The sequence below is a fragment of the Chrysochloris asiatica genome, unplaced genomic scaffold (assembly GCF_000296735.1).
Source record: "Chrysochloris asiatica unplaced genomic scaffold, ChrAsi1.0 scaffold00097, whole genome shotgun sequence".
Lineage (NCBI taxonomy): Eukaryota > Metazoa > Chordata > Mammalia > Afrosoricida > Chrysochloridae > Chrysochloris > Chrysochloris asiatica.
In genome coordinates, this window is record NW_006408615.1 from 6,451,632 (window position 1) to 6,467,339 (window position 15,708).

The following is a 15,708-nucleotide window of genomic DNA, read 5'->3' on the forward strand; positions in this document are numbered from 1 at the left end:
AAGGTATTTCTATTGCCAACTTTCTGATGAAGCACCGTACTGTTTTCCAGAGTGGTTGGACCGTTTTGCATTCCCACCAGCAATGTAGGAGGGTCCCAGTCTCTCCACATCCTCACCAGCATTTATTGTCCTCTGCATTTTTTAACTTCACTGTTTATTACCGGTGTGAGATGATATCTCATTGTTGGTTTGATTTGCATCTCTATTATGGCAAATGATTGTGTCTGTATTACCGTTAGTGAAACTTTACTCATATGGGATATCAAAGATTTGTCCAATGATTTCTGCATTCTGTTGGGTCACCTCTCATTGGAATGGGCACAAATACAGACCTCTTCCAATCAGTTGGCCAGGTAGTTGTCTTCCAAATTTCTTGGCATAAATTAGTGAGTGCTTCCAGAGCCATCACACATTGTTGAAAGATTTCTGTTTGTATTCCATCAATTCCCTGTGCCTTGTTCTTTAACAATTCCTTCAATGCACCTTGGACTTCTTCCTTCAGTTTCATTGGCTCTTGATCACAAGCTACCTCCTGAAGCAGTTGAGCATCAACCATTTCCTTTTGGTCCAGTGACTCTGTGTATTCCTTCCATCTTCTTTTGATGCTTTCTGCATCATTCAATAATTTGCCCAGAGAATTCTTCAGTAACTAAAGTTGAGGCTTGAATTTCTTCTTCAGTTCCCCCAGCTTGAGAAACGCTGAGCGTGTTCTTCCCTTTTGGTTTTCTAACTCCAGATCTTTGCACATTTTCTTATAATATTTGACTTTGTCTTCACGAGCTGACCTTTGAAAATTTCTGTTCAGCTCTTGTACCTCCCGCCTCATGTCTTCCATTTGCTTTAGCATCTTTGCGCTGTAGAGCAAGTTTCAGAGTCTCTTTTGACATCCATTTTTATCTTTTCCTTCTTTCTTGTCTTCTTAATGACTTTTTGCTGTCTTCATGTATGATGTTCCTGATGTCATCCCACAATCCTTCTGGTCTTCAATCTTTAGTGTCTAATGTATTAAATCTGTTATTCAGATGATCTCTACATTCAGTTGGGGTATATTCAAGGTCATATTTTGACTCTCGTGGACTTGTTTTCATTTTTTTCAGCTTCAGTTTGAATTTGCGTATGAGTAATTGATGGTCTGTTCCAGTCTACCCCTGGTCTTGTTTTGTCTGATGATATAGAGCTTTTCCATCTTCTCTTTCCACAGATGTAGTCAATTTGATTTCTATGTATTCCATCTGGCGAGGGCCCCTAAACATGTCTGTATTACGTGGAGTCACTGGGTGGTTTTCTCTTCCCTCCATTCCCCCAATGTCCAGTCACTGCTGCCATCACTGCCCCATGATGCACTGAACCTATAAAAACCAGTTGCCACTGAGTTGATTCTGATTCACGGCGTCCCCGTGTGTGTCAGAGTAGAACTGTGCCCCACAATATTCTCAGTGGATGAGTTTTCATAAGTAGATTCCACTCATGGAGCCCCCACAGGGTTCTCAGTGGATGAGTTTCATAAGTAGATCCCACCCATGGTGCCCCTGTGTGTGTCAGAGTAGAACTATGCCCACAGGGTTCTCAGTGGATGAGTTTTCAGAAGTAGATCCCACTCATGTTGCCCCCATGTGTGTGTCAGAGTAGAACTGTGCCCACAGGGTTCTCAGTGGATGAGTTTTCAGAAGTAGATTCTACTCATGGTGCCCCCATGTGTGTCAGAGTAGCACTGTGCTCCACAGGGTTCTCAGTGGATGAGTTTTCATAAGTAGATCCCACTCATGGTGCCCCGTGTGTGTCAGAGTAGAACTGTGCCCCACAGGGTTCTCAGTGGATGATTTTTCATAAGTAGATCCCACTCATGATGCCCCGTGTATGTGTCAGAGTAGAACGGTACCCCACAGGGTTCTCAGTGGATGAGTTTTCAGAAGTAGATCTCCAAGCTTTTCCTCTTAGGCATCTCTGGGTGAACTTGAACCTTGTTTTTGGTTATCAGCCATGATGAAAATCACAAATAGAGGAGGGAGTGCTGGACTCAGGGGCACAAATTATTCTCCCACCCTAGCCCCACTTCCTGAGGGATGTCATGGGATATGCATGAAGGACCTCAATCCCCCGAGTTTGACCCAACTATGTCCTCTCTCCAGACTTTCCTCTAGACATACTTTGTTGTTGTTTAGTGCCATCGAGTTGGTTCCAATTCAGAGCAATCCTGTATGGGGCTTCTGAGGAGCAGCTGGTGGGTTTGAACTGCGCAGTTCAGCGCTGATTCCCAGCGCCACACCAGAAATACGTAGTGGTATGGAAATAGCTTTATGCATAAAGATGTTCACTGCAGCATTATTATTCATTAGGAAGGGCAGGGATGGAACCTTAATGTCTAATGGATGGGGATGGCTGCTCACTGACTGGATGGAATTCTCCTCTCTATTACAGAGGAGAGGTGAAGATGTTTGTAGCAATATCAGAAGATCAGATCTTCCATGTACCTAAGTACAAGTAGAAAAACTTTGTGGATAGTACTGTATCCACAAGCCAACTGCAACTCACAGCGGCACTGTAGGCTACAATAGAATTGCCCGTAGGGTTTCTGAGGTTGCACGACTATCTTTGCAGAAGCAGTGTTGCAGAGAGCAGCTGTTGCAATTGAACGGTTGCAGGATCCTAGACATGCATGGTTAGCTATAAAAACAGTTAAAAACGGACGCTACTGTGTAACCAAGAGTGGCTATTTTTGTTATTTTCTGGGGGTGCGATTTCTTTTCTGTCTCTGTTTTCCAAAATTGCCTCCGTAAACCTATCTATGCTACTTTTATGATGTAAGGAACCAGAATTAAAGCTCTCTCTGCCTTACAGACTTTGGGAGCCGTCACTGCCGTGCCTGTCACGGGTCCTCAGGTCAGCTCCTTGCAGAGATTGGCTGGGCAAGGCGCCGCAGTGCTACCTCAGGTAAGCTGCCCCGTCCATGTGTCTGTCTGTCCTAGTCTCCAAGGACTGATTGCTAGGATGCAGATCCCACAAGTGGGTGGCTTGAAGGAACAGGTGTGTGTAGTGTCTCACAGTTCTGGATTCTTGTTGTTGTTAAGTGCTGTCATCAGTTTGACTTGTAGCCATCCTGTATAAGGTTCCCAAGGAGCAGCTGGTGAGTTTGAACTGCCGACCTTGCAATTCAAACCGACCTTGTGGTCTATGTTTATCTTACAGTGCCACTCTGGGACTCTGTCCTGCACTCTATGAACATCCAAATAGGGTCCTTCCTTGTTGGTCTCCCGGGCATTCCTTGGTTCCTGATCACCCTCATGTGTCTCCTCTCTGCCCCCATTTATCCTGGCTCTTGTGTCTTCTTATAACTCAGGTGGTGCCCAGCTACCACTGCCGGGATCACAATAGGAGGTCTTGGATAGAGAGGGAGAAAAATGTGGAACGAGACTCAAAATCATTCTAAAAGGCCTGGCTCACTAGTCAAAGACTGGTGGAACGGCCAAGACTATGCCCCTTAGTCATCCTTCAGGCCTGGGACTGAACTCACCCTATGGCTCATCTTTCAGTTAAATGAGAGACAGGCCTAGAAGCTGTGCAGTCACACCAGGGAGGTACCCACTTCTGAGAAAAGCAACACACAACATCCAAAGGGCAGCATTTTCCCAGAGAGGAAGCTCAGAAGTCAGGAAGGGAGAGGAAAGAAGGTCAGATGGAAACAGGAAACTCAGGAGGAAGAGGGAAGAATGCTGTTACGTTGTGAGGACTGCCGTCGATGCCAAGAATCAAAATGTGTATGGTGGTGGAATGAGAAACCAGTTGCTTCACCTAAATTACAATGAAAAAGTCAAGGATAAAAAGAAAGGAAGACGTGATTAGGTTTAGGAGCCATACTACACCAGTACACATTGATATAACCAAGAAACTACTACCTTCAAACAGGATCCATCCACAGGTAGAAGGTAGAATTCCAACTTGTATTTTGGGGGCACATAATTCCATCCACAATATAATTCTATTCACATGCTGGTACTCTGGGGCAGGCGCTGGGCTGGGTAGGATTCCCACTTTCAGGGTCTCTGCGTCAGTGGTGCCCCTTCTCCAGCCTCCTCAGCCCACCCTTCAAAGGAAACGATTGAACCAAATGTTATTTCCCATACGGGGAGGGATTGTGAAATCCATTTATAAGCAGAATTTTCTTTTTGTTAACTGAAATAAACTAGGCTAGTCTAGACTAGAAAACCTCAAGATGCTTCAGAAACATCCTGTCTTGAACTGTATCCTCCTGTCCCGGGTTGCGACGGGACACGTATTTTTAACTCGGGCTCACGCTGAAGGTATTTTGAAGACCTGGACAACACCCTGTTGTCACTCAAGAGGCTGTGGGGGTGTTGCAGCCCCCCCAAGAAGGCCACCTCCCTGGGCTGGGCCCCTGGGACCGTCTGCTTTACAGTGACCACACAAAACATTTATCACAGTGCCTGGTACATACAGCGTAAATGCAAAGTGCCCTGGTGGTGCAGCAGGTTAAGTGCTGGACTGCTAACTGTAAGGCTGGTGGTTCAAACCCACCAACCACTATGCAGGAGAACTATAAGGTTCCTGCCCTAGTGTGGTGCTGTTCAGTAAAGTACTAGACCCACAAGGTCAGTTTAAACCACAAGGTCGGTGGTTCAAACTCATCAGCTGCTCTTTGGAAACGTTATACAGGTTCACTATGGGACAGAACTGATTAGATGGCACTTAACAACAACAAAGATTTACAGTCTCTGAAAAGCCTCAGGAGCAGTTCTATTCTGTTCTAGGAGTCAGAGTGGACTCAGCCGCTGTGAGTGACTACTAACTCAGCTACATTGAGCACCTGCTGTATACTCTCTACCTTGGCAGGTGTGCCAGCTACAAACATGCGGAGCAGTGCCCACTGCCTTCATCCTCTGGGTTGGGTGCAGCTCTTGACCCTGGGCGAGTCCAGGGGGTTTAGGGTTGGCCCACACCAGCCAGAGACTGTGAGCCACCCCTGAGTGACCAGGGGAAGGCCAGACTGAGAACTGGAACAGACTGAGGTGAGCTGAAGGTCACAGCAGGGCCCTCACTGACCACCTGCAGGAGTAGGTCTCTCCCCGCTGCTCCTCTTCAGAGCCTCCGAAGTGAGTGGTTGGAGGCAGCCAAGGGCAGGAGGAGAATCTCTTGCTACAGCTGTTCTCAGCTGAACTGACGTTTGCTTTGGGCTGTGGACCCTGTAGGCAGTTGTCTCTGCCCACTTTGCTGAGGCTCGCTGTGACCGGGGACGAGAAGGCCTGAGTAGAATGCTGGCCAAGGGATCAGGAGGCTGCCCTGGAGACTGGGGACAGCATGGAGTAACATGTGAGACTTTCCTCTGTCTCCTCATCCCACCGCCCTAACAACCTTGGATGAGTCCCTTGTCCTTCCGAGCCTCAGTTTGTTCATCTGAAAATGGAAACTGTAGAGCCGACACTGTGGGTGTGGCCAGGCTCTGACAAGACAAAGTGAGCCATCTCCTTCCTGTGAGCCATCTCCTGGTCTGTACGAAGGTGTCCTACCTGGGACCTCATGGGACCAGCGTGGCTTCATATCCGGGACACGGAGGCTGCGTGTCAGAGTCGGACTTGGAGAGTCCCCTGATTTCTGACATGGGACTTCACTGTCCTGGCGCTGCTCAGGGCTGTCCCTCTGTGAACCTCTTGGGCCATCACCCTGCCTCTGACTATCTATCTGACCATGCATCTGTTCCTCCCTGCCAGGTTAGGCCAAAGACTCTGATTCCAGACAGCCTCCCCGTCACCCCAGGCCGGGACCGGCCTCCCAAGCAGCCCCCAACATTCCAGAAGGCCACTGTGGTCAGTATCAAGAATCCCAGTCCAGCCCTCCCAACTGCCAACAACACCGTCAGCCATGTGCCAGCGCCCAGCAACCTGCCCCAGGCCCGCGCCGAGCCCACCGCCATCACCTCTCCTCTAAGCAGCGCCGGTGTGGCCTACGCCATCATCTCCACTGCCCCCAGCAATGCCGCCACCATCACCCCCAGCACTGCTGTGTCTGTGGTCAATGACGGCATCAAAGTCCAGCCCCTCCTCATCAGTGCCGACAACAAGGTGAGAGCCCTGGCCACAGCCATGCAGGGGGCCACCAGGGACTGGAGGGATGAGACCTAGTTGGCCAGGTGATGGAGTGAATGAGCAGGGGTGTGAATGCATGAAGAAATGAATCAGTAAATGAATGAATGAGGGTAAAATTAATGGATGGATGGATGGATGACTGATTGAGTGGATGGATGGATGGATGCTGATTGAATGGATAGATGGATGATTGAATAGATGATTGAATGGATGAATGGATGAATGATTGAATAGATGGATGGATGAATGACTGGATGGATGGATGAGTCAATGGATGGATGGATGATGGGTTGAATGAATAGAAGATGGAACGAATGCTAGATAGAAGATGAATGAAGTAATCAATAATGGTGAAATGAATGACTTTATGGTTGATGAATGAATAATGATAAAATGGAGCAAGGGATGAATAATTGGATGCACCAATGATCATTGTTGTTAGGTGCCTTTGAGCTGGTTCCGACTCAGCGACCCTGTGCACTGCCCAGTCCTTACACTGTTGCTATGCTAGAGCCCATTGCTGCTTCCATTGTAGCAGTCCATCCCATTGGAGGTCTTCCTCCTTTTTGCTGATGCTCCACTATAACAAGCATGATATCCTGCTCTAGAGACTGGTCCCTCCTGATATTATGTCCGAAGCATGAGAGACAACATCTCGCCATCTAGGATTTTAAAGAACATTCTAGCTGTACTTCTTCCAACACAGGTTTGTTTGTTCTTCTGACAGTCTGTGGCATTTCATACATAACATCATAACTCAAATGCATCAATTCTTCTACAGTCTTCCTTATTCCTCATACATGTACGTGAGGCTATTAAAAATATCACGGCTTGGGGTCAGGTGCGCCTTAGTCTTCAAACTGATCTTTGCTCTTGAATACTTTGAAGAAGTTTTGGGCAGCAGATTTGCCTAATGCAACATGTCGTTTGATTTCTTGACTGCTGCTTCCATGAATGTTGATTGTAGATCCAAGCAAAATGAAGTCTTGGACAACTTCAATCTTTTCTCCATTTATCATTTATTTATTGGTCCAGTCATGAAGATACTTGTTTTCTTTACATTGAGCTACAATCCATATAGAAAACTGTGATCTTTAATTTTCATCAATAAGTATTTTAAGTCCTCTTCACTTCCAGAAAGCAAGGTTGTATCATCTGCATTTCGCAAGTTTAATGAGTCTTCCTACCATCTTGATGCCACGTTCGTCATATAATCCAGTTTCTTGGATTATTTCCTCAGCATACAGATTGGTTAATTATGGTGAAAGAATACAATCCTGGCGCACACCTTTCCTGATTTTAAACCACTCAGTGTTCCCTTGTTCTGTTTGAACAACTGCCTCTTGGTCTATGTACAAGTTCCTCATGAGCACAATGAGGTCTTCTGGAACACCTGTTCTCACCATGGTATCCGTAGCTTGTCATGGTCTACACAGTTCAAAGTCTGTGTTTTTAGCCAAGATCCAGCTTACGTCAGCAATGACATTCCTCATTCTACATCCTCTTCTGAGTCCGTCTTAATTTTTGGCAGTTCCTTGTCAGTGTACTGTTGGCAATGTTTTTGAATTCTTCAGCACAATTTTACTTGCATGTGATATTAATTATATCGTTTGATGGTTTCCACAGTCTGATGGGTCACCTCTCTTTGGAATGGACCCAAATAGGGATCTCTTCCAATCGATGGGTTAGGTAGCTGTCTTCCAAATTCCTTGGCCTAGGTGAGTGAGTGCCTCCAGTGCCTCATTAATTTGTTGAAATTTTTCAATTTGTATTTGTCAATTCCTGGAGGCTTGTTTTCCTCGAATGCCTTCAGTTCACCTTGGACTTAGTACCATCGGTTGTTAATCATACGCTGCCTCTTGAAATGGTTGAACATCAACCATTTCTTTTGGTACAGTGACTGTTTATTCCTTCCATCTTTTTTTGATGGCTTCTGCATAATTCAGTATTTTGCTCCTGTTGTTGTTACATGCTGTCAAGTTGGTTCCGACTCATATTGACCCTATGTAGAGTCTCTGACGAGTGGCTGGTGGGTTTGAACCCTGACGTTGCAGTTAGCACTCCATTGTTTATCCTATCGATAGCATCACATCATTACAAGTTGAGGCTTGAATTGTTTCTTCAATTCTTTCAGCCTGAAATGCTGAGCATTTCTAACTCCACGTCTTTGCACATTTCTTTATAATACTTATGTGTTCCTTTTCATTTGTGACCATTTCCAATTTTCCTAAATTCTTACTTTATATATTCCATGTTCCAATTATTAATGGGTGTTTACAGCTGTTTCTCCTTATTTTGAGTTGTGCCCCATCAGCAAATGAAGGTCCTAAAAGTTTTACTCAATTTGCGGCATCACAGTCAGCTCTCCTTTGAGGAGGCAGCTCTTCTCTTGTCATCTTTGAGTGTCTTTCAGCCTGAGGGGCTCATCTTCCAGCACTGTATGTAACCATCATTTTCCGGTACTTATACCTGATAATGTCCCACTGCTAGTCATCAAGTTTTCAGTGGCTAAATATTCAGAAATAGTCCACCTCTCCTCCTTCCTAGCCTGTCTTCGTCTGGAAGCTCAGCTGAAATCTGTCCACCATGGGTGACCCTGCTGGTATTTAAAATATCGGTGGTGTAGCTTCCAGCTTCACGGTAATACACAAACCACCACAGTAACAAACTGACAGGCAAGTGGTGGTGTGGATGATCGAATGAATGAGTGGATGGATGTCTAGTGAATGAATGAATGATGAGATGGATGAATAGATGGATGGATGATGAGTGAAGTGAATGGATGAACAAAGAATGAAGTAAACAAATAATGATGAATGAGTAGACGGATAAGTGATGAAGGAAATGAATGAATGATGATGAAATGGATGAATAGATGGATGGATGATGAGTGAAGTGAATGGATGAACAAAGAACGAAGTAAACAAATAATGATGAATGAGTAGACGGATAAGTGATGAAGGAAATGAATGAATGATGATGAAATGGATGAAGGGGTGACTAGATGGAGGACTGTTGTTGTCAGGTGCTGTTAAGTTGGTTCTGACTCAGAGACACGTGCACAACATAATGAAACACTGCCCCGTGCTTGAATGAATGAATGGGTAAGAAAATGAATTAGAGGCTGGATGGTGAAATGAATTAACGAGTGAGGACATGAAAGAAATGGATACATGAATCAAAGGGGGGATGGATGGTTAATGAAAGAAATAGGCATTTTAGTGAATGGGGTATAAATGAATGAATGGCTGACGGCATTCACGAGTGGGAGAAGAATGGCTATGCTGCTCTGTTCTCTGTTCCCATGAATGGATGTGTGGATGGATGAGGGAGAGGCAAGGAGCCCAATCCGGATTATGAGTCTTGCTGGAGTCAAAGGCTCTTTTACACCATAGGTTCCAGAATGGAAAATCTCATGCTTATATTGCCAAGATTTAAAACTAAGACCCTCTCCCTATTTCCCTCCAGCCTTCCTTGTGATTGCAGCTGGATGAGGTCTCTGTTACCATCTGGTTGACTCCAATACGTGGACCCCTCGGCATGTCAGAGTAGAACCATGCTCCTTAGAGTTTTCAGTGGCTGATTCTTTTAGAAATGGATCACCAGAGCTTTCTTCGGAGACATCTCTGGGTGGGCTTGAGTCTCCAACTTGTTGGCTGGCGGCTGAGCACTGACCTATTGGCACCAGTGTCATTTCCTAGGTTTTCCCTCTTCCCTCTGCATCAGAGCAGAAGAGGAAGACGGTCCATGAGATGGCGCAGTGGCTGCAACGGTGGGCTCAGCCTAGGAGCGATTGTGCGGATGGCGTAGAACCGGCAGTGTTTTGTTCTGTTGTGCATGGGGTCCCTGTGAGTTGGAACCGTTAACGACAACCATCACCTCCGTCTCCACCCAAGGGCTGCTGTCTACCAAGCTGCCCCCTCTTTCTTCTGACCAATGTTCCTCCTGTTATCCAGCCGCAGTGTTCACACCCAACTTTCATTCAACCTTCTGTTCTTGCATAGCGTGCATTTCTGGAAGCACCTTGCTTTCAGTTCCTCCTACCCTCTGACGGTGTCCCTGGGGAATCTCAAAGCCGAAGGTGCTTATGTGGATATGGTCAGAGGGCCGGCTCCAGGAAGAAGAGCTGCTCTGGGGACTCTGCCTGCTTCAGAGGGGGAGTTAGCAGATGTTTGTTGACCAACCGTGCCAGTTTCAGTGTTGTTGTGATTAACATGTTTTTGCTCTTTCATTAGATGCAAACAGGACCCTGGTTCTTGTTCGTTGGACCCCTTTGCTTATTGTTTGTCATGGTGATTTTTAAAGACCTCTGTCTCATTGTGTGTGATAGATTGGCTGGAGAGTTATTCTTTGCCTTTTTTCTATTGGGAATCTTAATGTGTTTCTTCCCCTGAATAGAAAAAAGCGTTTCCAGTTCGAGAATTCTAGGCTTTTAAAAAATGGATACAAAGATCAAACTGCTCTCCCGAAAGCCTGCCTAGAGAGAAGTGGATTGTTGTTGTCTCTCGTACTTCCCCACAGCTTCTTAGAAAAAGGAGTTTGAGTTAGCTGGAGGCCTGGCGGGAGCCAGACCCAGCTGGATGCTCTTTTGTTCCTGGATCTACAGGAAGGGGCAATTTTTCCCCAGCCCCCATCCAAAAATACATAAACAAAGGGACATTGAGCTACAGGATCAGCAGGTGGAGGGTCAGGCTGGATCCCCTGATTTGTCCTCAGACTCTCTAATCAAACCGTATTTTATACCAAAAGGCTGGACAAAGTGGGGGCATCCTTGGTGAGACTAAATGGGATTCCCCACCACCAGTGCTTGGCAGGGTCTCTCTGGGCAGAGTGTGGAGTTGTAAGAGTTGTTGTTAAGTTCTGTCAGGTTGACCAGGAGCAGCTGCAGGGTTTGAACCACTGACCTTGCTGTTGGCAGTCCAGTGCTTACCCTACAGTACCACATCAGAACTCCTGAGAAGTCATTAGTCAAACACTTTTGGTTTGGGTGCCTCAGAAGCTGGCCTGAGGGCTAATGGGACCCCATGGGGAACTGGGGAGTGGGCAGGCCCTGAGGACTGCCGCCAGATCGACCCCCACCCCGCCTGGGTCAGCCCTTCCGCTCTCCACTTCCTAACTTGAAGGCTGGCAGAGAGCAAACCTCCATTTACCTGCATTTGAGCTGGGGGTAGATAAATAGACCAGCCCCTTTGATGCTCTTGCACAGAACCTGCTCAGCTCCAGGAAAGTGGGTGTTGGGAAGGTTGTGTAGATGAGGAAGCTGAGGCCTCACAAGGGGGAGACAAGGGTGGGACGGGATTTGAACCTGGTAGCTTCTTGCAACCCCTGCTCTCCACGTAAAGGGGTGTCCTGCAGACCCGGGACCTGTCTACTGGTGGTGCACACACCGCTCCGGGAGACCAGTACGGACGCCCTTCCCAGGGGCTCCCCAAGCCGTCCCTCATGCTCACGCCTCCTGCAGGTTATCATCATTCAGCCTCAAGTGCAGACGCAGCCCGAGAGCTCGGAGGAGCCGCGGCCGCCCACGGAGGAGCCATCTCAGGGAGCTCAGGCCACCAAAAAGAAGGAAGACAGGCCTCCAGGCCCAGAGAACCCCGAGGTAGGGCGCCTGGTCTGAGAGCACAGCGCTGGGGGCGCAGCTTCTGCCAGGGGCGGAGCCTGTGCCCATATTGAAGGCAATTAAGACCTGTGTGTGTATGGGGTGTGGAGAGGACCTGTGGGTTCAGCTGGTGGCCCGTAGTGAGGGCCGTGCTCTGGCATAGGGCACTGTGCAGGGAGCAAGAGTGGGCATCTCAGTTTGGATGTCCTTCTGCAAGTCCCAAAGTACTGCAGCCCTATGGGTGGGCGCATACTTCCGGGGCAGGAATTGGCCCCTACAAACCACGTAAGACTCTTCCAGGTTTGTTCAGATCCTAGAGCCAGGCTGGCTGGATTTGCACCCAGCACTGCCAGCTTACGTCTTGACTAATTCCTCTGTTTGTGTTTCTATAAAATGGGTGTCATAGTTCTTTACTGGGGCTGCCCCAGGAACAGTGCCTGGGATGTACTGGGCTGTTACGCAGCATTGTGGGGGGCCATAGGGAATCAATGTGCCGCTTGAACCTAAAATAGCTTCCTGCCTCCTTCCAATATCCACCACCAATCATGATCATGTTGTGGGTCAGGGCCCTGAATGCCTTAGAAGTCAGCTGCCCAAGCCCATTGGGGGAGATACAGAAGGTTCCTGATGGTGCTGAAAGAACTTTCTGGAAAACATACATAGAAACACCTGAAGGGGCAAATAGGCTTTAATTGCACCATCCTGATACCTGGCCCTGGTGGTGCAGTGATTAAGCACTGGACTGCTGACTAAAAGGTTGGCATTCAGAACTCACCCAGTGGCTCTGCAGAAGAAAGGTCTGGCAACCTCTTCCTGTAAAGAGAACAGCCGAATAGGACAAGCCATTGAGAACTTTATGGCAAATGAAAAAAGGGAAAGGAAAAGAGTTGGGAGAGAACAGAAAGGAGCTAGAGAAACAGATTCGGAACTGGATCGTGATAATGGTTTGGATCGTGGTGATGGTTGTGCGGCACGAGGAGAGCTTGGTCGCGGTGATGGTTGTGCGGCATGGGCAATGTGGGTTGTACATGTAAAAGTGGTTGAAAAATGTTTAAAAATATGGCACTGGAGGATAAGCACTGACCACACGATCATTTAGAGTCACAATATCGGCGTTTCAAATTCACCAGCCGCTCCTCGGAAACCCTATAGAGAGTCACAATGAGTCGGCACTGACTTGACAACCCTTAACAACAGCAACAGTTCTAAGAGGACATTATTGACAACTGTGTGCTAATAAATTCGAAGTAAATTTAAAATAAATCATACAGAGATGACAGCCTTGGAAACCCTGTGGGGCAGCTCTCCTCTGTCACATGGTGTTATTGCGGTCTTCCTTGGCTGAAATTCTGGCTACAGCCGGGGGCAGCGTTGCTTCTTGCATCCCCAGCCATGCTAAGCCTCATGGGCCTGCGTGCTGTGTCTGGCTCACACTCATCCCTGCGGAACCCCATTCAGCCCCCGAGAGTCCGTCCACACATAATCTCCTCCAGGGGCCTTCTCCCACCTCCCCACCCCAACAGCATGACTCTTCCATGCATTGTCATTATCAGCCATTCATTCACTCATCACGCCTGCCTTAGCTCTGCTTTGTGCAGAGGACTGGGGACACTGTGAGGGACAGGTGTCGGTCCCACCCGTAGAGGATCGCCTTTCTGACAGAGGCAGGGCCATAGAGGACCCTAACGAGTTTAAAAAGCATCAAGTCATCAGTTGTTAGGTGCCGTCGAGTCAGCTCCACTCATAGCAGCCCTGTGCACAGCCAGACGAAACACTTCCGGGTCCTGAGCCAACCTCACAGTTGTTACAATTTAGCCCATGGCTGCTGCCCTGTGCCAATCCATCTCATTGGGGGTCTTGCTCTTTTTCACTGACCCTCCACTTTACCAAGCATGATGTCCTTCTCTAAGGCCTGGTCCATACTGATAATGTGTCCATACAAGTATGAGAGACGAAGTCTAGCCATCCTGGCTTCTAAGGCGCCTTCTGGCCGTACTTCTTCCAACAGAGATTTGCTTGGTCTTCTGGCAGACCGTGGTACTTTTAATAGTCTCCTCCAGCACAGTACCTCAAATACAACAATTCTATAAGGTTTCCCTTATTCATTGTCCAACTTTCACACGCATATGTGTCGTCAGAGAACTACAAATTAAGCACTGTTGGCAATCAGGGAAGGGAGAGAGCCGGTTTTCCCCATGAGGACCAGGAAGGATTTGTTAAGGGCGGGACCCTCAGGGACGAGTCATAGGTAGGATTTCAACAGCGAAACCAGGGTGGGCTCCCAGGTGATGGATAGTGACACGGAGGGTCACCCACTCAATTTAGACTGAGATAGTGTCACTGGTAGCGTAGTGGTTATGAATCGGGCTGCTAACCTCAAGGTCAGCAGTTCGAAACTACCAGCGGTTCCGTGGGAGAAAGATGAGGCGTTCTGCTCCTGCAAAGATTTACAGCTTCGGAAACCCTGTACAGGGTCGCTATGAGTCGGAACTGACTCCACGGTACTTAACAACAACAACAACGACAAGTTTCATTGTAGTCCAACAGTGGTGTGTCACTATAGGCTAAGCACTGGTCTGCTAATCTCCAGGTCGGCGATTCAGTCTCAGAAACTCCATACAGGGTCATTATGAGTTGGAACCGGCTCGACAGCACTTCATAACAAAAGCATAGGTTTGGAGTGCCCTGTTGCTGCAAATAGTTAAGGCGTTTGGCTGCTAACCAAAGACAGCCACAGGTACTTCAGAAGAAAGGTCTGGCAATCTTACTTCCAAAAGCTCAGCCCTTGAAAACCCTATGGGTGTGCACAGTTATGCTGCTACACATGAAGTCTCCATGAGTCTGGTGAGCATGCCAGAAGCTGACTTAAGCATAGGTATATGGGAACATGCAAGTAGGAAGACCTGAAGCACAAACTGCCAAGGTTGAAGTGTAGAAAACCTTAGGCAGTAGGGAGCCATGGAATGTTTTTGAGCAGGAGATTTTCCTTTGACTTGTCCAAAATGCTTAGGAGACATGTAGTCAACCACTCACTGAGGCTGAGGTGTGTGAACCAAGTCATCCATGCATGGCCTCAGCCTAACAGGTCTCAAGAAAGATAGTCAGTTCCACCCTTTGGGGAGGTCTGAGCGTGCAGGGTGAGACTTTTCAGGAGGTGTTGCTGTGTGCTGAACATTCGGGAACGTTTTCTGGGCATATCCCTTTGTTCTCCCAAGTCTATCTTCGTGGATTGTTGTGCGTTTATACAATTAGTGTAATTACATCTAACTACATAATTAGTGTAAATAGTTTAATGACTTGAATAGAACTTGCAATTACATTGTGTCCTGGTGTGAAGAGCTCCCTTAATGTCAGTTTTGAGAGAGGACGGGGGTGTACTAGATGGATAGGTGACTGTCCTTGGGGGGGTTCAGGTTCAGAATAATTGCTACCAAGGTGGCTCCTGCACCCCAAAACATGATCAGAGGAGGCATTGTAGGGACAGGGGTTGTTTGACTTGAGAGATGGATATTTTTAAAGAAATGGTAATTGGTGTACAAGGTCCCTAGGCAATTGATGAAGAAACCCTCGTGGCACAGTAGTTGAGTACTCCCCTGCTTTTGGTTGAGAGGTTGGAAGTTCAAACCCACCAGTGGCTTCACAGGAGAAAGACCTGCCAATCCGCACCCACAAAGATGGCAGTTTGGGAAGCCCTGTGGGGCAGTTCCACTCTGTCCTCTACGGTGACGAGGAGTTGGAACCGAATTCACAGCACACAACAGGTAGTGCGGCTGCTCAGTTGCTGACCTAAGGCTGGCAGTTGGACCCCACCCATCAGCACCTCGGAAGGAAGGCCTGGCCATCTGTTAACATTAAGACTACAGCCAAGAAAACCTCTAGAGCAGTTGTACTCTGTAACACAACAATGAACACCAGCACCAGAATTGGCATTGGTGAGGCTTGGGCTTGAGCCAGGTGGATTCTGGGTAGTAACCCTGAATGTCCGCAGCCACGAGCAGGTGTGAGTAAACA

At 47.6% G+C, this 15,708-nt stretch overlaps 1 protein-coding gene across 2 annotated transcripts in view; it reads left to right on the plus strand.

Annotated features, from left to right (window-relative positions):
• PHF21B (PHD finger protein 21B) overlaps positions 1-15,708 on the plus strand; it is a 118,959-nt gene that overhangs the window by 88,979 nt on the left and 14,272 nt on the right. The window contains exons 3-5 of one of the 2 annotated variants that reach the window (XM_006866836.1): positions 2,839-2,931; positions 5,724-6,074; positions 11,560-11,697. In XM_006866836.1, the coding sequence (XP_006866898.1) occupies positions 2,839-2,931; positions 5,724-6,074; positions 11,560-11,697 (582 nt within the window). Of the gene's footprint in view, positions 1-2,809; positions 2,932-5,723; positions 6,075-11,559; positions 11,698-15,708 lie in introns of both variants that reach the window. The other variant, XM_006866837.1, reaches the window with a different exon arrangement.